The 20,099-nt window shown below is 44.0% G+C and overlaps 1 protein-coding gene across 13 annotated transcripts in view; it reads left to right on the top strand.

Annotated features, from left to right (window-relative positions):
• The window catches only part of CADPS (calcium dependent secretion activator), a 204,682-nt gene that overhangs the window by 107,445 nt on the left and 77,138 nt on the right, over positions 1 to 20,099 (top strand). For all 13 annotated transcript variants that reach the window (XM_064432916.1, XM_064432911.1, XM_064432909.1 and 10 more), the window contains exons 11-13: positions 537 to 749; positions 11,840 to 11,976; positions 17,092 to 17,279. In XM_064432916.1, coding sequence (XP_064288986.1) covers positions 537 to 749; positions 11,840 to 11,976; positions 17,092 to 17,279 — 538 coding nt within the window. The remainder of the gene's footprint in view (positions 1 to 536; positions 750 to 11,839; positions 11,977 to 17,091; positions 17,280 to 20,099) is intronic.

Raw genomic sequence — 20,099 nt, 5'->3', positions numbered from 1 at the left:
GAGTGGGACAACATGCTGAGCATGGTGATCCTCACCATGCCCTGGGTAATGGTATCCCCAGAAGAGATGAGAAAAGATACAGTAGGTTGTTGTCAAGCCCTTTATTCCCTTAGTTCTTGTATCAGGGAGATGGGAGGATGGGTGCCAACTCAGGGCAAAGATAGAAATAAGGATATCACCCAAGGACCTTTTTTTCTGCAGTGTGAGCACTGATGCTTTCAGTCTAATGGGGAACCTCCCACTCAAACCCCATTTTTAATTGGGCTCCAGTGATGTCCACATGGGACTAGCACAGATGGAGCTGTAGGTGAGAGAAGCAATTAATCCAAGTGTGTTGGGGCATGTTTTAGTAATTGGGTTACCTGGGGGCCTGTGGGCTGTGTTGCAGGTGAGTTTGGTGCAGAGGAGGGGTCTGAGCTGGGAGCAGCAGGGGACTGGGTGAAGAGACACCCGAGCATTGGTGGGGTGGGAAAATGGGGGAGATCTGGCTGGCCTCAGAGTCTGTGAAACTGCATTGTCACTTCCTTTCCTGCCAGGTTTGGATGGTGGCAGAACATTCTTCAACGCTGTGAAGGAGGGAGACACGGTGATTTTTGCGAGTGACGATGAGCAGGACCGTATCCTGTGGGTCCAAGCCATGTACCGAGCCACTGGCCAGTCTCACAAACCTGTGCCACCTACCCAAGTGCAAAAGCTAAATGCTAAAGGAGGAAATGTACCCCAGATAGATGCTCCAATCTCTCAATTTTGTAAGTAAATAAGTTCTCCTAGACAGCCAAAGTCTTTGATGGAAAGATTTTCTGCACTGATGTAAATCAATATTCACACACATGTTTCTGATTTCAAAACAAAATGTTATTTCATTATCGTAAAGCTTCTTTTTACATCAGTAGATCCAGAAGCAGTTAACCTGTGTGTTTGACAGAACCAAACCCAAGAAACAAAATTCCTTGGGGAACTTGTCAATGAGTATTTTAAAGTGCAATACTTGATGGAGGAGAGAGACTGGGATCTGAGAGCCTGAGACCCACCTTGCCTTCCACAGACACGTGTTTTACCCCCACACAATAAATTGCACACCCAGATCAGAGCAATTCATTAGCACCATTAGCTGTCTGTCAAATGCATCATGCGCTCAAAACTACAGGTGCAAATCTTGCAAGTATGAAATGCACACACAAAAAGAGGTCTCCTGTTGAATATTCAACTGTAGGAAAACATATGGTATTTTTAACAGGTTGCTTTGCAGGCCAGTTAGATGTGAATTTAAAGCAATCATCTTTTAAGCTGTAGCTATGCTGCATGTCCTATGCAGTTACACACACTTTGCTTCATCTGAAATTTAGAGCAATTTCTTTTCTCTTGCAAATGTAATTTGATTATAAACCACACAAATGCCTCTTGGCTCATTTTTCTTGAAGGTCTCAATCATCTGCAGTCCCTTTATTATGTAACATACAGCAGTTCTTGCTAGTTTCAGCAAAATTTAAGAATTATTATCTTTAAATATAAGTAAAATAAGGAAAAGTGGTAAATACTAAAGAATTCTTCGGATTAAAATAGATTTCAACTTTTTAAAATAGTCTCTGCAAAGCAGTTATGGAGTATATTGTTGTAAGGAACTCAGAAAATCTGAGCTTTCCTTATCAATAGCATTTGACCATCTTTTGTATTTCTTTAACTTCATATCAGTATTTATAGAAAGTGACAGTACAAGGCATACAGCTCTATGACCAGTGCTACAGCAGAAAACCTCTGCTTGCTGCTTTTTAAATTTTTTGTGTTTTCCACATGCCGGTGTGTTTTGGCCTCCCTTCTGCCTTGCGTTGCAGTTGCTACAAGTGAATTGTAGTGTGATGCAGTGTGGTAACCTATAGTCAGTGTTTTCATTTCAGTGATCCTCATCCTCTTCATTGCAGTCACTGACTTTGGGAGTGCAAGGTGTAAAGAACTAGGGTTGGGAAGGAAGGACACCTCTCAGAGAGTCTCCCCAGAATGGGATGTGGGAATTGGCCTCTTGCAAGTGGGACATTTCTGGCTGTGATAAGCCTCTAGACCTGGCTGAGTCATGCCAACCCAAGAGCATTCCCAGGGATTTATGTCCCTCTGCCCAGAATGTTTAATCAGAGAGTTCTCAGATGCAGCAGGCACAGGTCCTTCTACTGCTGCTTTTTCACATGCTAAAACCCTTCAAAGCATAGCAAGGGGGAGCAACAGAGGGATTCTGCCTGTGGCTCCCTCTCCTAACAAGTGATGCTGAAGGCTGCTCTTAGTTGTGGGGATGGTGCCCAGAGGATGCACTCCTGTCCATCCCAGCATGATCCCTGCAGAGTAGGAGGAGAACAGAGAACATCAAACTGAGGAAACACCTTTCCTTCCACTCTTCTCCCATTCCTGCAGACATCAAGCTTGGAGAATTTTTCTGCTGGGTAAATTCCTGATATTTACAGTTTTCAGTTCACCAGACCAATACAAGGGTCAGGTGAGGTGTTGCTTTCCACGACACATCATAGCAGCTGTAGCAAAATCTGCCAGGATTTTGAGGAGGGAAAGGGATTGCCCAGGGCTGTGAACACTTGGGTGTATGATTTGCTTGCACAGCCAAGCCCTGTATTTGTGGGAGAGCTGAACCTCTCTGCTTAGGGTACCTGGGGTGGGGAAGGGCATTGTCCTAAGGCTTGTCTTAATCCTTGCCACAGATCAGGGAAGTCAGTGACTGGGCCCGGGAGTCAACTCTGCATCTACACAGCCCAGCATGTCCATCAGAGCCTTGTGGTGCTTGTGGTCCTCCAGATCTCAGCCTGACTGTGCTCAGAGCTATAGACGTGCCACAGGCTTGACCTTGTTTTTGCATCTCACTCACTTGCCAGGAGGCAGGGCTCCCTCATCCTTGCTTCTGGTGAAAACAGCCAAGATTTCACCCCCTGGGCCCTCCAGGGCATTCGAGGGAGTCAGGATCTGACCTCAGTTTCTCTCACTTGTTCTGATGCCAATACCAGCTCCAAATCTGGATCATTTTGTTTTTTATAACACCACCACCCTCTTTCCAGCCACAATGTATTTTTCTGTGAGTTGCACTGCGTCAGTCTCCCCCTTTTGCTGCAAGAACTCAGAAACCCTCTTGGATGTGTTGTGCCAAAGCTAGATGATGAGACTAGTTGGCTCATCAGTCCATCAGTGTGATGGTTTACTACTTGAGCATCTTCTGGGCTAGTGTGTTTTGTCCTTGGTTTTCCTTCTTCCTCCCCCTTTTGATCTAGATCCCTCTGACAGGTCTTTGTGTGCATCCTACAAGAGGAGGAGGGCAACATGCCATAATACACCTTCATCTCAACAGGAAAGGCTGCTCGTTTTTCGTATTTCAACATGTATACATGACAGTGCTCATTGCAAAAGTCATAGGGCATAGCAGTTAAATTATCTGGAGCAACAATGAGTCATGCATGCCACATATGGGGAGTCCTAAATGCACAAATACAGATCTCAGCTCCTTCAGTCTTGAAATCCGAACATACCAAGTATTGCATTTTTAAAAGGGTCTACGTTTGTTATTGGTTTTGTATTTGGCTTGGGTGTTGTGGTTTGGGGTTTGGGTTTTGCTTTTTTTTTTTTGCCTGCGGAAAGGTAAGGACTTCTGTGAGACATTTTATTCTTGTACGTTTATCTCTATACCTGTCATATTTTTATTTTCTTTGTGCTTATTAGAGGCTATGGTGAATGAGGATGTGCAAAGAAGTAAATGTTAAGCCATTTGACGAGTAACTGTTGTTACAGCTTCCATGTCGTAGCAGTCCGAGGCGGCTCATGCGCATGCATGCACACGCACAGAAAATCCAGCCCTCCATGCCTGGCCTGGAGCTGTCTGTTGCACAGAAACTTGGGAAGCACATATCTTGCTGTTTGGGAAACTTGGGAGAAACAAAATTCCATTTGGCTCTCGCCTCTTTTGACTCACTAAATATAAAGTTTGAGCAGCACTCAAATTCTCATCCACAGTTCAATGGCAGCACTTAACTTAGAAGGAAACAGACAGCTCCGAACCAGGGTGGAGTTTATTTTATTTGCAATTTAAGTACTGAAAAAATAGATCCTGCTATTCATTAATTTTTGTATGACTTACAATTCCTTTTACGTGGGTGAACAATACCTGTTAGAGTGAAAAGTTTTGCTTTTTTTGTTTTGCTGCAATTTCAAAGAAAAACTCCATTTACACAAAGCTGTGCTTTTCTCCAGTGTTCGCATTATAAAAGAAAAAACCCCAAACTGTTCTTGTTTACTGTTGAAATCATTCACAGTATTATAGTCAATAATGCTGCCAATACATATTACACCTTTTGGCAATATTTAAGCTTCATAAAAGTGGTCACTTGTCTGAAAGCACCAATCTTTGTTCTGTGTTAGTGATGTATCAAAGAAAATTCCCAAACATGCTCAACGTTCTCTTTTTTTTCCTTGAAGCACTTTTTTTTTGACGTGAAAGATTGGTCTGTACTTGTTTTACGTATCATTTGTGGTTATATTTAGTTTTTAATGTCTGTTTATATTTAATAACTGTTAATCACACCATTTACAATGAGTTGGTTGTTTTGAGAATTTGTGATGATTTGTTCCCCCATAATAAGTAGCAAGGTTTATTGAGCTGCTTGAGAAATTTTCAGCTATAAGTGGTTTTCTTTTTGGTTGGTTTGATTTTCTTTAAGTTTCTTTTTCATTCTTTGCTTGAACCCAAATATTTAGCTGCTAGGTTAGGGCTCCTGTCTGCTTTCCTGAGCCTTGTTGCTAGTCTTTATGTTATTCTGGTTTGTTCCTTCTTACCCTGCTAACTTCTAGCTGGACTCAAGGGTAAGTGCTTCCCTGTAGCTAGCACAGCTCAGATAATCAGACTAGATTATCTGACATATGCAATGTGCTTTTTTTTTTTCTCTTAAATCTTTCTCATGTTTAGATTTTGTAGTACAAACTTTCCATGTTATTTTCCTGAATTGAGATTTGAAATGTAAGTTTCCATACTGAAATTGGGATGCATGTGATGTTTGCATAATTGCCTTCTCTCCCTGGCTTTCACATTGGCATCAAGTGATCCTCTTAGTAAAGCCAATCATTAACATTTCTATTTTTCATTCCAAGATGTAAATAGTAATTAACATCACAATAAAACTGTAAATAATACCTTCTTTTGTTTCATGGAAATTACATCTAGTTGACTGCTTCCTGCCTGAAAACAGATCATTTTGCACTCTGACAATATCCTTTCTCTCCGTGCCGATGATTAGCTTGGTGCAGCGCACCAGAGTGCAGGGCTAACCATGGACTCCTCAAAGCATAGAAAAGTAGGGAAGGAGACCCCAAGAGACCCAGAGAAGGTGCAGGACTCCAGAGGAGGCCCCTAGAAACCCCTCCACACATGCCCTGTGAAAAGAGCCCTGAATCATCGAGGTTTGATTAGTTCCTCTCCCGTTAACGCGGCAGGGAATGATTTCAGCAGCAAGTGGCAGCTCTCTGGGTCACCCTGCATTTGGAGAGGCTGGCCTGCTCTGACTTAAATGTATTTTTCATGGAGGAGTGCTGCTGTTTCCCCAAATTATCATAAATTGTTTTAGCATGGGTCTCAGTCACCAATCAAAGCCGTGCTAGTCAAAAAATAAGCCAGGGGAATTGCTATTTTACTTTTTCCCACTGGTATACCTACTGTGCAAAAGATAAAAGCCCAGACCTGTGCTGTAAGAGAGCTTCTCCTTAGTTTGTTCAGTCCTAAACACACCCAGTTCAAATCCTTTATTGGTGGTAAAATCTTCTGTAATATCTGGTTAGTGCCTGCTTTCCTTAGGAGGGAATAGCATCAGTGGGTCATGAGAGCTGGCAAATATGTATCTGGAGTATCTGAATGCAATTATGAGAAGGAACAGGCGGTGTCATCCCTCTTGGCCATCAACAAGACTCCTTTTTTCCTTCCTCCTCCTTTTATTTCTTTTTTCTTCTTTTTCCTATGTGTGAGTATGTGCGTGTGTGTACAAATATCCCTCTGGGTAGCAGGCAGAATTCCTTCTCAGCGGACACTTTCTTTTTTCTTTCTTTGTTTTGTTTTCTAAATGTTTGGATTTCCAAATAGAATTCTTATCAGACTTTACTGCAACAAAAAAAAAAAAAAAACCCACAAAAGTGTAATTTCAATGAAATACAGATTTTTGCCACTTTGAAAGAAAGAAAGAAAGAGTGAATGAATGAATGAACGAATGAACCTGGGTTTGGCAACATTACATGTATTTGCACTACAATGCATCGCTATCTTATTAGATTATTAGTTTTGTGCTTTAATTGCTTTACTTTTTTAGATAGTTAAAGATATCATGAGAACGCTGCTGTGTCTTCTGTATTGTCAACTTGCAGATGCTTCATTGCAAGAATGCAGAATTAAAATGTTAAATCAGTCTCACATAACCTGCATGAATTTAAAACTAGCCTGTAAATCTTTTCTACATGCTTTAAGAAGCCTGGAACTCTAACTTATGAAATACAAATTCACAGCTATCCAATTCAAAATATTTTTAAGTAGTTATAAAGATGCTGTGAAACAATGTTTTATATTATAAATAGCTGTTCTAAAACTGTGTTTTTAACTTGCCACACAAGGAATTATGTAAGTGCATACTACAAATTCTTATTCATCTAACTGCCAATCCTTAGACAACTTAGATTGCAATTCAGTGCCTGGTGTGTCTGGTGATTTACAGGAGCATTCATAACAATTTATTAAAATTTCTAACTGAAGCAGAAAAGAATTTTTTTTGCAGCAGGGAAAAAGCCATAAGCCACAGGAATAAACAGCCCATTATATTTAAAACTGTCTTCTAACATGCAATAATATGAAGGGGAGAAGAAAGAGCTCTTGGCTCTGCAGCTGAGAAGTGAATTGGGGCTCCTGCAGTGGCCACAGCTCCGCACAGGGAGCAGGTTTGGGGAGCAGGTTTGGGGAGCAGGTTGGGGGAGCAGGTTTGGGGAGGAGGTTTGCAGAGCCCTGAGCACACACACATCACTTCTCAGAGGTAGCAATGCCACAGTGCACAGCGAGGAGGGGATGTGGGAAGTCACCAGCTAACACTGCCAGCAGCTCACTCACAATCCACCTGACAATTTATTCCAGGTACAGGGATTCAGTGTTTCCCCCTCCAGAACATCAGTATTTGCTAGCGAAGCCTCTTGCTCCACACAGGCAAACAAAATGGGGTTTTCAGGCACTTCCTTGGGTATTTCTTTCACAAGTCACAGCCCAAACGTGTCCCTGAGCAGGAGGGGACGCCGCTGCCCCTCAGGGCAGGCAGTGGGTTGCAGTGGGCACTCCATGAGCCACCTGCCATGGTGCATTGCTGGCCAGGCTGGAAAAGTTCTCCCACTTTGCCCAGCCAGGCCAGCAAAGACTTTTCTAGAAATATCTGTAAATGAATAGCTGCCATCAATCATTGTCATTCCTTTATTTCATGTCTCTGATGAGGTTGACTAGTGTCATTGTTTGTTACTGTCCAAACCACATCTTCATTCTTGTAATGTCAAGCAGATATGACAAGCACACATTTTCCAGATGAGTAAGATACAAAGTCACCTTTTAATTTACAGTTGTTTGGGTTTTTGTTTGTTTGGTGGATTTTTATTTTCTTGCAAGAGGGAAATGTGTTGTGAAATCTACTAGATTTTCAGTTGCCTTTGGTACTAAAACAAAGTCACTCATTAATGAAAAGAAACAAATCTGGAGTAAGAAATTCTTACAATAAAATGGCTACCTAAAGCCTTTTATAACAAGAATTCTTTTATGGAGCTTGTCCCCCACTATTAACTTCACTGCTCTCAAAGCAAAATCTGCCAAAATTATTGCTGGAGCAAAAGAAATGCAGAGAACAGGGAAATACATTTAAGAAAAAAAAAAAAAAGAATGAGGGATTTGACTGGTTTGTCTCTTCCTTTTTACATAACAGATAGATAAATACAGCCCTCAGAGAACAGAACAGTGGGACAGTCCTTTGGTTTTCATGATTCTTGTTACTGTTGAAATCTTTGTGTTCCTGACACTGGCAGAGTTTTAAGATTCTGATTTCAAACACACGTAGGGAGGGTGTGTATGACAGGGTCCAGTTAATGGAGTCAGCATAAAATGCAGACAGGACAAAATAAACCCAGCAGTATTTTAAAAAGGCAGTAATGCAGGGGACCAAATGTTATATAAAAGGCCAGAGTCTGCAGTTTTGCAGAAGAAAGGTTTGTGGAGCCTGTGCTGGCCATGTCCCTCCACTGGCAGCCTCCCTCCTGAGACCACCATCGAACACCTTTCAGCTGCAGTTGTGTGCAGCTTGTCTAAATATGTAAGATAACTTTTGTGGGCCTGCAGCAGCATTTTGGCTGGGGCCCCGAACAAAGAAACACCAGCGAGCTTGGCACGGCACCTTGGGAAGGGATTGCAAATTACTGGAGCATCATATAACTTTCTTTCTTTGGCTTCTCCTTCCTTTTTAGCTAGAATAACAGAGCAGGGTCAAAAAAGCAGCTGTATTTGACTGAAACAATTAATTTAAAGTACTTAAAAACTGGCTGTACAGTTTGGGTGTGAATATTAGCAATTCTTGTTTTGTACTTTAAAACCACATTCAAACTGTATAGGCCACTTTGAAAGAAAGTGGATTATACATAAAACTTATTTCATATGCAAATGTTGGCATTATTGTAAATTGCAGATATTTGTCTGAAGCAGAGTAATAATATATTTAGATCTTTATGTGTTGCCTATGAAGTTTAATGTTTTGGTATAATTTGATTCATGAATTTCATTTTTAAAAGTGAGCCCATTGCAAAAATCAAAATGCAAAAATAAATTGCAAGGTGTGTGGGATGTTTATTTAGAATAATTAAGGGAAGGTGAGTTTAGTGTAGGATTGACTTCTTTAACCTGCTCCTTATTTTTAAGAATTTTGGCCCAATGAAGCATCTGGCCCTGAGCTGATATTCCATTTAAAAGAAACACACATTTGTATTACCATTCTCCACAGACATCTCCAGTTCCCATCACGACAGCTGTGTCCCCTGGGTGGGTGATGTGCACCCACCCAGCCCTGCATCTCTGCTGGTTCAAAATGGTTTGGCCATGCAAGAGCTGCAGCGCTGGGCTATGCAGGGAGAGCTGCAGCTGCTCATCCTCCTTCCCATGGCAGAAATCCACATTTTAAATCACTGACTGAGCAGAAGTCATGTGCATAATGCTTTTCTGGTCACTTGAGCTCACACAGTGCCATGTCTGATGTCTCTCTCTTCATGTGGTTGTTCTGATGAGGAGAGATTTGGGGCAAATGGGCTTTCGAGCAGGCACCCAACAGAAGATGTGGCTTCAAAGTGTTTAATGAAAGTAAAATTGCCCCTGATTATGGCCAGTTGTGAAGGACATTTAATCACTGTGTCTGTTCTCACGCTTGTCAGGGAACTCTGTACCCCTGACTTGGGCAGGGAGATTGTAAAAATCCCAGCCAGACCCTCAGCTCCGTGGAAGCCAGCTGCGCTTCAGTCGGTTCCCACCAGCAGAAGGTCTGCTCTGTGCCCACCTTGCTTAGAGAATTAATATGGGAAAAAGCTTATTAGTCTGGAATAAAAAATACTCATTTCAAACATGCTTTCTAGCACATATGCTCAAAAAGGTTCACCAGCTAAAGGGCTAGAGGACTCTTCCAATTTCCAGCTGATTTACTCGGCTCTCAGAGCCTCGTTGGCTGAGCAGGAGGATTGACAGTGTATCAGGGCTCCTAATTGAAAAGTAATAAAATCTCTGAGCAAAACTGGCAAATGAAGGCCTCCAGCCAATTTGTCAGCTTGCAGTCAACTCCGAGGAGCCGGGCAGAGCAGCAAGCCATTAAAAATAGTCTGATAATAGCTGTTAAAACATTTTCCGGGCACTGGGGATAGAATGAAAACAGCACAGCCAAACTCTTTGGGAGTGAATGCAATCAAATCCATCGTAGCCCAAAGGGACAGAGACAATAGGGCAGAAAGCTGTCAAAACAGACAGGAGCCAGTCTGTGCTGCAGGCCACAGGGCTGGGTGGGCTTCACATCCCATGCCCAGGGATGCTGCAGAGGTGCCATGGAGGTGATGTGCTCCCCAGGGAGGTTGTTCCCATCCCCTGAGCCAACCCTTGTGCTGCCACCTCACTCAGCACCATCGGCAGCTGCTTCTCTCCTGGTGCTGAATGCACAGCAGGCAGAGGGAGGGATTTGGGTCCTGGGAGGCAGGCAGGGTAGGGGTCAGCAGAACCCCAGCAGATACAGGGGATCAGACCCTCAAAAATTAATCCTCTGTAGGAAAAACATCAGTGTTTATTCAGTGGGGTTATAGTGAGGAAAATTGCCAGCTACAGCTGAATTAAGTATTGCTAGCAGCTAATTGAAATGTTACATGTTTCAATTTGTCTGATTTCTTTCCAGTGAGTGATGTTATTTATATAGTTTGTATATAGATAACGACAGACTATACAGAAAATGTAAAGATTGCTACGAATGATCATTACTATATGAGAGCACTGACACAAATGAGGTATTTGGAAAGACATGCCATCCTTCACAGCTAAATATTTAATAGAAAAATATATTAAAAATAACATTCTCACTCTCATTTAAAACTTTTTTTCTCTTTAATTAAGGATTTTTGGGGTTTTTTTCTGGTAAAGAGGGATTTTGTTTTAAAACAAATACAGTTACCATATACTCCTGCTGCGGAAAACTGCATTTTTGTGTCCTTTCAGCCACATTGTTTCAAGGCCACCCAGTTCCCCTAGGAGGCTATAAACAGGGGAAGGATTTAAGTCCTATTTTCTTTGTCAAGGATTTGGCAAGAACCCATATAGTAGGAAGCTGAGCACAGACAAAACCAAGTGAAAGGTGTCCTTTAATTCCCCAGCGGCTGCTAGAACAAAACCTGCTCCCAGCGGGGTCCTGGCTGGCCGCACCCAGGCTGGCTTGGAGGCTTCATTTCAACTGCTGAATTCGGTGTAGTTTAGTTAACCATGTTGAGATTAATTAATTAGCCCCTAGGAGTTAGTGCCCATAAACGTCACCCAAAGCAGAGAAGTGTGAATACGTTGAGGCTGTTAATTCACCCAAAAATGGCAGCTTGTAATCTAGGCAGAGGAAATTCAGTCTCTCCATCGGGATGACTGGCAGCTCCGACGCACTGTCGGGTTACTGCCTCTGTGACAACAAACTACATATCAATTTAACTTCTTAGCAATGCTTAAAAGAGCATCTTTTTATTTCAGTGAGGTAGCATTTAAAGTTGCTGTTAGGAAAAAAAAAATTGCCGTGGGGAAGACAAACATTGGCATTTGGAGAAAGAACAACGTAACTGGTGTGATACCTAGAAAACCTAGTAAATGTAGAGGAAAAAAGCTGTAACTTCATTAGAATGGCAGAATCTATTACAATTAACCACAACTATCTAAATAGGAGCTAATTTACTTATGTGAGCCAAAATTCTGTTAACTCATAGCCTGTTGTAAGATGCAGAGTGAATTCGTACGTTTGTGTTCTGGTTTTAAGTACAGAATAAATGCACTATAATGAGCAGTTGACAAGATGTTAATTCTAAAATCTTTTGCCTAGATACAACAATATAGTTCATAACTGATGCAAGTTGACAATGGGAGGTGAAGTGTACTGTATAGCCTGCAAAGAGAAAACTTAATGGCAATGGAGGGAAGAGGAGATACTTGGCTTTCATGCTTCATACTGTATATTTTTTCTGTTATATTTGTCAACTAAAATGTCTTATATCTCTCTAAATGGTGTCTTTCTCTATATGTATAAATGAACAGATGCAGATAGAGCTCAAAAGCATGGCATGGATGAATTTATCTCTTCCAATCCCTGTAACTTTGACCACGCTTCACTCTTTGAGATGGTTCAGCGCCTCACTTTGGACCACAGACTTAATGATTCCTATTCTTGTCTGGCAAGTATATTCTTTGGTCTCTAGTGATATAAACATCAAGCAGCAAAGTCAAAGCTAGTGCGACTGGGGGCTAATCCCCCTGTTGCTGGAAGATTGACTTCTGTTTACACCAGGTTTGAATTTGGCCCAGAGGTATTTTCTTTTGAGAGGCTGCCTGCAGTGAACTGACTGCTGTTCTTCTCCAGTCGCACTGTCTTTATCATTTCTGTTTGCAATGTTTAAAATGTTTCTTCCTGCAAAGAGAAACTCCAGTGTGGGAATGTGAAGTAGAGAGCAGTGTTTTGCAGCCTCCTGCACTGCCTTCCAGAGTCTTCTGGAGGAAAGAACAGGCAAAAGATGACTGTCTGGTACCACCTCCCATGTCAATGGAGTCCCACCAGGAATAACTGTGGCCCAGCTTTGTGTCTCTTTATGAGCAGGGGTCCCAAGCAGGTAACAAATGGGACTGTGTGGATAACTGCAGTGCTGCTGCAGTCTGTCCATGCTCACATAGTTGCATGCCCATCCTGAGTACTCCCATGAGCAGCAGGTGCAGCTCTGTGCCCACTGTAGGACAGTGGCACTGAGATGTTCCAGGACAGCTTGTAGTCTTTGGCTGGGGTGCAGTGCTTGGGGGCTCTTATGTACTATAAGGGTTTAAATAACAAATAACCAGTAACAATGCAACCTGAGCAACTAAATTTCAGCAATTTCAGTGAAGAGGATGAAGAGGCTCTTAGTTTTTGGGAAAACAACAGGATCAATCCTTTCTAGAGTGTCCTGAAACAGAGGACATGTCCTGAACATGGCATGAGACAGATTCTGATCTGCTGTCCTCCTACTGTTGCACAGGGTGGCACACTGGGGTGGGCTCCTTCAGCAGAAAGACCACACTGTGCTAAGAGCCTTTGCCAGCTGTGCAGTCCCTGGAGATCCCGAGTGCCTTTCTGTTAAAAGCAGCAGCCTGGGAACACAGCTGAGCAGTTGGCAAGGAGGCTGTTGGTCTCAAATCCTGCCCTTCATGTCCCCCTCCACCATGGTGCTCCTCTCACTGCCCTGCTCCTTGTACCACACTCCTTGTACCTCCTCCTCTGAAGGACTGAGGTCCAGTAAATGCCACTAGCAGTAATGAGTTGTCACCTTCCTGAGGAGAGGCAGGGCTGGGAGGAACAGTTGTGGACATCCCCTGAGGTAAGGACGGGGTGGGGGAAGGCTGCACTTTACCTGCAGATACCCAAGTGGTACAAGTAGGCTTGGTGGGAGCATTGTCAGACCTGCAGCAGGTTCCTCACTGGTTCCATCAAGGTCCTTGCTCTGGCAGGCAGTGACTTTGGCATGCAGCTTCTGCTCCCCACGCATGGCTGACCCTAGGAAGACCATCCCCATCCATGCATGTCTGAGAGGTTGGCTTGCTGCTGGTTTGTCTCTGTGCAGTCTTGGGCCTGGTGAGAAAGCTGTGGCCGTTGAACTAAACTCATGGAGAGGTGAGAGGCCATCACTGAAAATGATTAACAATGTTTTTCTTCAAGAAACGCACCAGCTGCACTTCTGCTTGTTATGGAGATGTTTAGGCCCTTGCTAGAAGCTACCAGAGCGGTGGAGCTCCCCTCAGCACCAAGACTCATCCTCTTCAGAGTGGAGCATCACCAATTAACCATCTTCTTTCAAATCACCCATTGCAGTGTTGTAAGGAACAGAATAATGGCCTGTGTTCACCTGTGCTTGGTTTCACGTGCTTCTTGACTTACTTTGCCATGTTTTTGTCCTGATTATGGTGTAAAAACAGACTGCCCTCAAAAACTGCAAAGAGCTCCCACTATTCTTGCTGTGTCTTTGGAATGTTGGTGATAGCATTGTGCTGAGTTGGCTGGAGGAGCTGTGAGCCCATGGTAAGCCTGCTCTGTCCACTGCGTGCCACTGGGCAATTCTTACTCCCTACAGGACATTCCGTGCAAGGTCCCACAGAGTTTTGCCTCGTCACACTTCTTGTTGTTTTCAAACGTGGACGTGGAGGTGCCAGGGAGGACTCACCCAGGCACAGAGGATAACTCAGCATTGCTTCCTTTCTGTGGAACCAGGTTAAACAACACTATTGTGAGCCCAGTCATGGGCTGAGCCAGGCATCCCTAGGAAAACAAACAGCCTGGCTGACTCATCCCAGCCATGGCAGAAGTGATGTTTACTGGCAGAGAGCTCTGTGCTGGGGAGAGAGAAGAGCACTTTCTGCAGAGCTTGCAGAGGGGTCTTGCCCATCATCCACAAATTGATAATAGAGTCACACTCAGAGGATTTCCTGGACTTTTGAGAAGAGTATTTAGCTGTTCCAGTTTAGTATGGACCCTACACATGTGTGGGTCTTCATTCTTTTCACTTGGACACATGTGTTGTTTCTGAAACTGCCCTCCAACTCTTCCCAAGACTTCCCCACCTACTGCCAGCATCTAGCTCCCACAGCCATCTCTCTGCTGGAGCTGTATTGCCCATTATGTGTCAGCATTTGTATAATTTGTGTTATACAGCACAGCACGTACCACAGAAAGGTCTTCAGAGTACCCAGCCTAACCGAGATAATGTGAGGGAGTCAGGTTAAGAGATCCATGAAGCAGGCCACCAAGATTAAAGTCTCTTAGATTTCCTATGATAAATGGGAAAACTCAGCTACTGAAATGTGTAATTTCCCTCAAAAACTCTGGTTTTCTCAAAAGTTGCATTTGCCTGTAGACAACTGGCCTATGTGTCACCAGCCCTGACCAAGACTTTCTTTTCCCAGCTCCAAAGCACCCCTGGCATTCCCTGCCTGGAACACGTCTCCTTATCAGAGCAGTTCAGCTTGTGGAACACAGTCAGTGGAGTTCCTTGGGCTCTGTGCCCTTTCTCCATTGTCCCTTCCAGGTTTCCTCATGTCATTGGAGACAATCCGTGAGGCCACACTGAGCTGCACCTATCTGCAATGGGACAGACCCATGTGTCATCACTGGCGGCTGTGTTTGCCAGGCTGGCTGGGTGTCAGCTTGTTGGGCCAGGCAAATCTTCATCAAGAGCCAGGATCTGCCTGAAGATGTTGGGGATCTGTTTGAATACTGCTTTTCATCAAACCTTGGGGTTTTTTCTAGGGCTGTGGGGAGCAGCATTTACTTGCTCCATTGGATCCCCATTCAGCAGCAAGAGTTTTATTTCCTACCTCTGCCATGCAAAGGAAGACTTCCTGGTCCTCCTGGGGCTCTGGATCTGCTGCCTGAGCTCTCATGAGGTCTGGGGCTCATCACTGAACCTCTGATCTCTGCTCATGCTTCCCCTCATGGCACCATGGCAGCGATTATGGGTGTTTACCATCATCCCTTCTGTTCTCCTGAGAACCAGCACATTGCAGACCCCAGTTCAGGGGAGCAATGTGGCGTGCTCCAGATCGCTGGGTTCAGCCTCTGCTTCCTTTGCTCAGACTCTGATACTTGACTCCAGTGAAATCATGCCAGCCTTCCCATCACTGTCAGTAGAGCCAAGATTTCACCCCACAGGGAGAAATGAATGCTTTCTTTGTACTAGGTGAATATAACAGTTTCAGCTGAACTTTTACCCCTATATCCAAAAGCAGAGCAATCATGGCATTTCCATATTTTTACCATGCCTGTTCACCAAAGACTTACACGAAAAGAGGCAAGAGATGGTCTAAGGATGTAACAAACAGGCAACATAAAGAACTCCAGAATCAATCATAATACCACCAACCAAAAAGCAGACAAAAATACCAACAAAAGTAGTGAAGGCAAATATACCCCTCCCAAAAAATAGCCTTCCAGAGGGCTGTCCCATCTGCATTGTTCTGTGTCTTCTTTTTGAAATGTGCACTTCTAGTGATCCCAGCACTGTAGCTACTCCCTATATCTATCATTTTCCCCTCATTATTTTAATTCTTTTCTCAATCTGTTTTGGAGTTGGCCCAATAAGGATGAGCAAATCCTTCTCTATGTCTTTGAGCTCTTAATTGATATTTCTTCAACTCTTTTCAAAGCAGCTATTTTGGCATCTAGAAAAGATTTGGTGTCATCTGAGTGGTAGAAAATATATTTTAATCTTTCACAGCAGTGTTGTTTCTAAGATGTAGCATTTGGGGTAACAGATGGGGTGGCAAAGAAGTTGCCTATAGGGGCAGTGCTCTGCCTCAACTACTCTCCCGCCCGCTGCAGGAACTTTTCAATTAAACGATGAAAGATTTTGCAGCTTGATGCATTCCAGAGCTGCGTCTTAGCAATTGTTTAGCGCCCAAATTTCCATGTAAATATTGACGATTTTGCAGCGTTTTGAAAAGCAATCTACGAGATTATTCTCATTCTCCTTAGCCCCTCTCCCGAAGGCAGAGGCACGCTCCCCTTCAGCTGTCCCAGGACCTTCACCAGAGCCATCCCCTCGCAGGGAAGGGTGTCCTCCTTGGGAGTCTGGACGTTGCACCACAAGCCTTGTGTCACCAGCCCCCCAGGGTGATACAAAGAAATGGTCTGAGGTTGCTGGATGTGTGAAGGAATCCTGCTCTTGAGCAGAGCTTCCCTTGTTTTGGTGCCAAGGAGCTGGGCGATGTCAGAGCATGTCGCCGGCAGCACGCAATAAGGACAATGGGAAACGTCCCCTTCTGCTACTGCAGAATTCCCTTTCTCCATCTGCAGGATGTTCCTACCTGCCAGATGCAAGAGAAGTCATTTTTCAGTGTAATCCTCTGTCCTCTTCCCCCAGATCAATCTTCCTGCTCCCGGCCAAATGTACAATCCCATCCCCAGAATGAGACTACTGTTTCACACTGTTTAAGTAACCAAACCTTCTCATCTCTTAAAGGTGTCTTTTTCTTCCTTTGTATTTTTTTGCTAGGCACTGACATGAACTGGCCTTACTTTTCAGCATTTTAAATGACATTTCCCTTTAATGGTAGCAAAATATGTTTTTGTTAATGGTTGCACTAAGTATATGCTGTGTTTGAGTGATGATGTGCAGACTGTATTGTTTGAGTGACCTCTCTCCTTTTTCCTTAATGTAGCCTTAGGTTTGTATTTCTTTTTATTAGAACAATTGACCACTACACCTCCAAGTCTGATAGCCTTTGTATTTAATAACTTATATTTAAAATCAAGTCTCTTTATTTCTAAACAGGGCTGGTTTAGTCCTGGCCAGGTCTTTGTGCTAGATGAGTATTGTGCACGTAATGGAGTGAGAGGCTGTCACAGACATCTCTGCTACCTCAGAGATTTGCTAGAGCGCGCAGAAAACGGAGCTATGATTGACCCCACCTTACTTCACTACAGCTTTGCCTTTTGTGCATCACATGTTCATGGCAACAGGTAAGGAATTCTTCTTGGCTAGCAGTGCCCTGCCAACAAGAGATGACTTTGTCAAATACAGGTTTCCTTGGATAATGCACAACAGTCCCCAATTTGTTTTCACAGTGGATGTTTGGCAGCAGCACTTCTAGTGGCATAGCCGGTTTGTTTGTTTGTTTCATTGCTTGTTTAATGTAAGCAGTAAAAAATGCACATAGAGGATCCAGAAATGAAGGTTTTTAACTTACTTGCCCAGGCACTTGCTAAGATGCAGTTCTGAACAAGATGCAGTTGCAGTCCCTGTGACTGTCACGGGTTGAATAAATAGAAGTAAATGATACACTGTGCTGATTTAATTGCTGTGCGAGAGGATCTGACAAGTTGTAGCAGTGAAATTTTCAGCAGTATCAAACTTCAGTGCTCAGAAGGCTTTAAGCCCTTGGGCACCCATGTCTTATTTAAAGCCCACGTGACATCAGTTCAGAAATTGCTTAGACATAGCTGGAAATTTTATCTTGCTCTGTTACAAAGCAATTTCAGTTTCAGAAGAAGACAGTTCCTTTCTCTCAAATGTGACAAACCTTTGATGGGAGGAACTGGAGCTGTGTTTTTCCCCCCTCTCCTTTTATTTTGTTGACAGCTGTAGCATCTATTGTAGCTTCTTTTTCTGCTTTTTTCTGTTAATTTATATTTTATACTTTGAGATATCACTTTGTATCTTACATATGTTGCTGAAGAAAGGAATGTTATAAAATAATTAGGTGTTTTCATATACCTCTGGTAAATACCACCCTGAATTACGACACACATTGCCCAGGTTTCACGTTGCAAGGCTGTCGCTTGCTTTTGCAGTTACTTTCATACATCTTGTCATGGAAACCAAGTTTTGCTTCCTTAGTTTCTTTTTTAGTTCTGACTTTCCGTTGCTTATTCGTTCTTTCTTTGCCAATTGTTATATGATTTCAGTTGTTTCCTTTCAGCTTGATTTCCTTTTGTTTTATTTTGAGGTTTTTCATGCTTTCTTCTTATTTCTTTCACTTTTGCTGCCGGCCTTGCCCCCCACATTTCAATCATTCCCCCAAGCCAACTCATGGCAGAATTACTTGGTGGGTCACAGCCAAGTGCAGACGGTGAGGGGGGCAAAGCCTCTGCCGCTGAAACGGAGACAAAAAAGGATTCCAAAAAGGAGTCCAAAAAAAAGAAGGAGCCCAAAACCCAGCCGAATCCAGAGCCGAAAAGGTAAGCGAAAGTGTGCAGTGCACAGGAGTGTGTTGCAGAGGGCTCCTCAGTCACTGGGCACACTGGGCACTTGCACCCCACGGCTCAGGGAGACCTGACTCCAGCATTTGGGTCACTTGCTCTCCTGGGAGCTGGATAGCATTTGGGCACCCAAGTCCCACAGGGGATCAAAGACTGAAGTTTTTAGGTGTGTGTTTAGAACATGGCTCACATGGTGTTTAAGGGATGGGACCAGCCAGTGAAAGTGGCTGCCCCATTGCCCTTTGTCCTGGGCAGGACGCAGCTGACAGCTGGTTTGGGAACAGGACTTGGCTGAAAGCCCTTCTGGCCCCTAACAGAGAGGAGATGGGATGCTCATCACAGCTAACCCAGGTACCTCTGCACAGGCAGGACTGAAGCTTTCTCTTCATCAGGGTTGGTGGCAGGAGGTATCTGATGGTATGGGCCAAGGTGACAACCTCCCATTCCCTCTCCATGGGGCTGGAGAGTTGTGGGCTCAGGAACGTGTCATGTTTTCAAGCTAGTCCCATGCTGTACAGCTGTCCAGGGCTGTGTGTGGCTGCTGCACTGTACGAGGACCTGTTGGGCACTGCCAGAGGGGCAATTTGGCCACGGATGGGCTATTCCAGTCACTCATTTAAAATATTCCAAGAAAGGAATGAGGTGTCTTGCTGTGACTTAGTTGTCTTTAGCTGACAGTTGACTTCACATCCGAAAGCTGAAGGTTCATGTTCCTTCTTGGTCTGTGCTGTCTCTCTGTTGCCTGGGGATTGCGGGAGGCTCTGTGTGGGAGCTGCAAGGCTGCAGCATTGCGCGTTCCCACCAAGGGCAGGCTCTGCTTAACACCCAACAGTTTGCTATGGAGTCTGCGGGGTGCAGCGTCTGGCTTTTGCTACCAGAAGGTCACAGAAAGGGACCACAGGAGGTCTCGGAGAAAAACGCGACTGCTTATCTCTCGTGTCTACTCTAAGCAATCTGAATATCTGAGTGGAAGAGTCACGATTTCTTTTCGGAGAGCTGTTGAGGCCACATGGATCGTGCATTTGCGAGCTGGCTGGCAGAGAGAGATGGAAAGCCAGTGTTTACCCGTGCAGTCCTCACTGGCAGTTGTGGTGTGTGTAAAGCCGTGCTCGCTTTAGCTCTGTCCCTCCCTCCCACCTGCCGTGTCCATACATTGCTCATTGCCTTATGACTGGCCCTGCTCTCCCCAGGAAACTTACAGCTCATGGCAGAGCTGAAACTTTCCCTGTAAAAGTTGTCAAGGTGGCACACCTGCTCCAGGACCTGGCACAGCATCTAACAGAACGTCTTGGAGTGGCCATGCATTGCATTGTTGTTGGAATGCACAGTGGTCTGGGAAAGGCTGAGTTACAAGACATTTTTATGTTAACAAAGGCTTCTTTTTTCATCAAATCTGAAGAAGTGTTGATTTTCTTAGTAAAGAAGAGTTCCTTCACTTTTAGACACTAAAAACCCCTGAATGGGTGGTTTAGCTTTCCCCGGGATGAAGTTGGCTGTCAGACAGAATATGCCACCCAGTAATGAAGGTCGAGCAGTGAGATAATTTCATGTGGCTATCAATCTCCTGTATTAGCAGCAGAC

Source organism: Passer domesticus, chromosome 9, assembly GCF_036417665.1.
Source record: "Passer domesticus isolate bPasDom1 chromosome 9, bPasDom1.hap1, whole genome shotgun sequence".
NCBI classification, from domain to species: domain Eukaryota; kingdom Metazoa; phylum Chordata; class Aves; order Passeriformes; family Passeridae; genus Passer; species Passer domesticus.
Note: the sequence above shows the minus strand (reverse complement) of the source record. Positions and strands in the feature narration are given on the sequence as shown.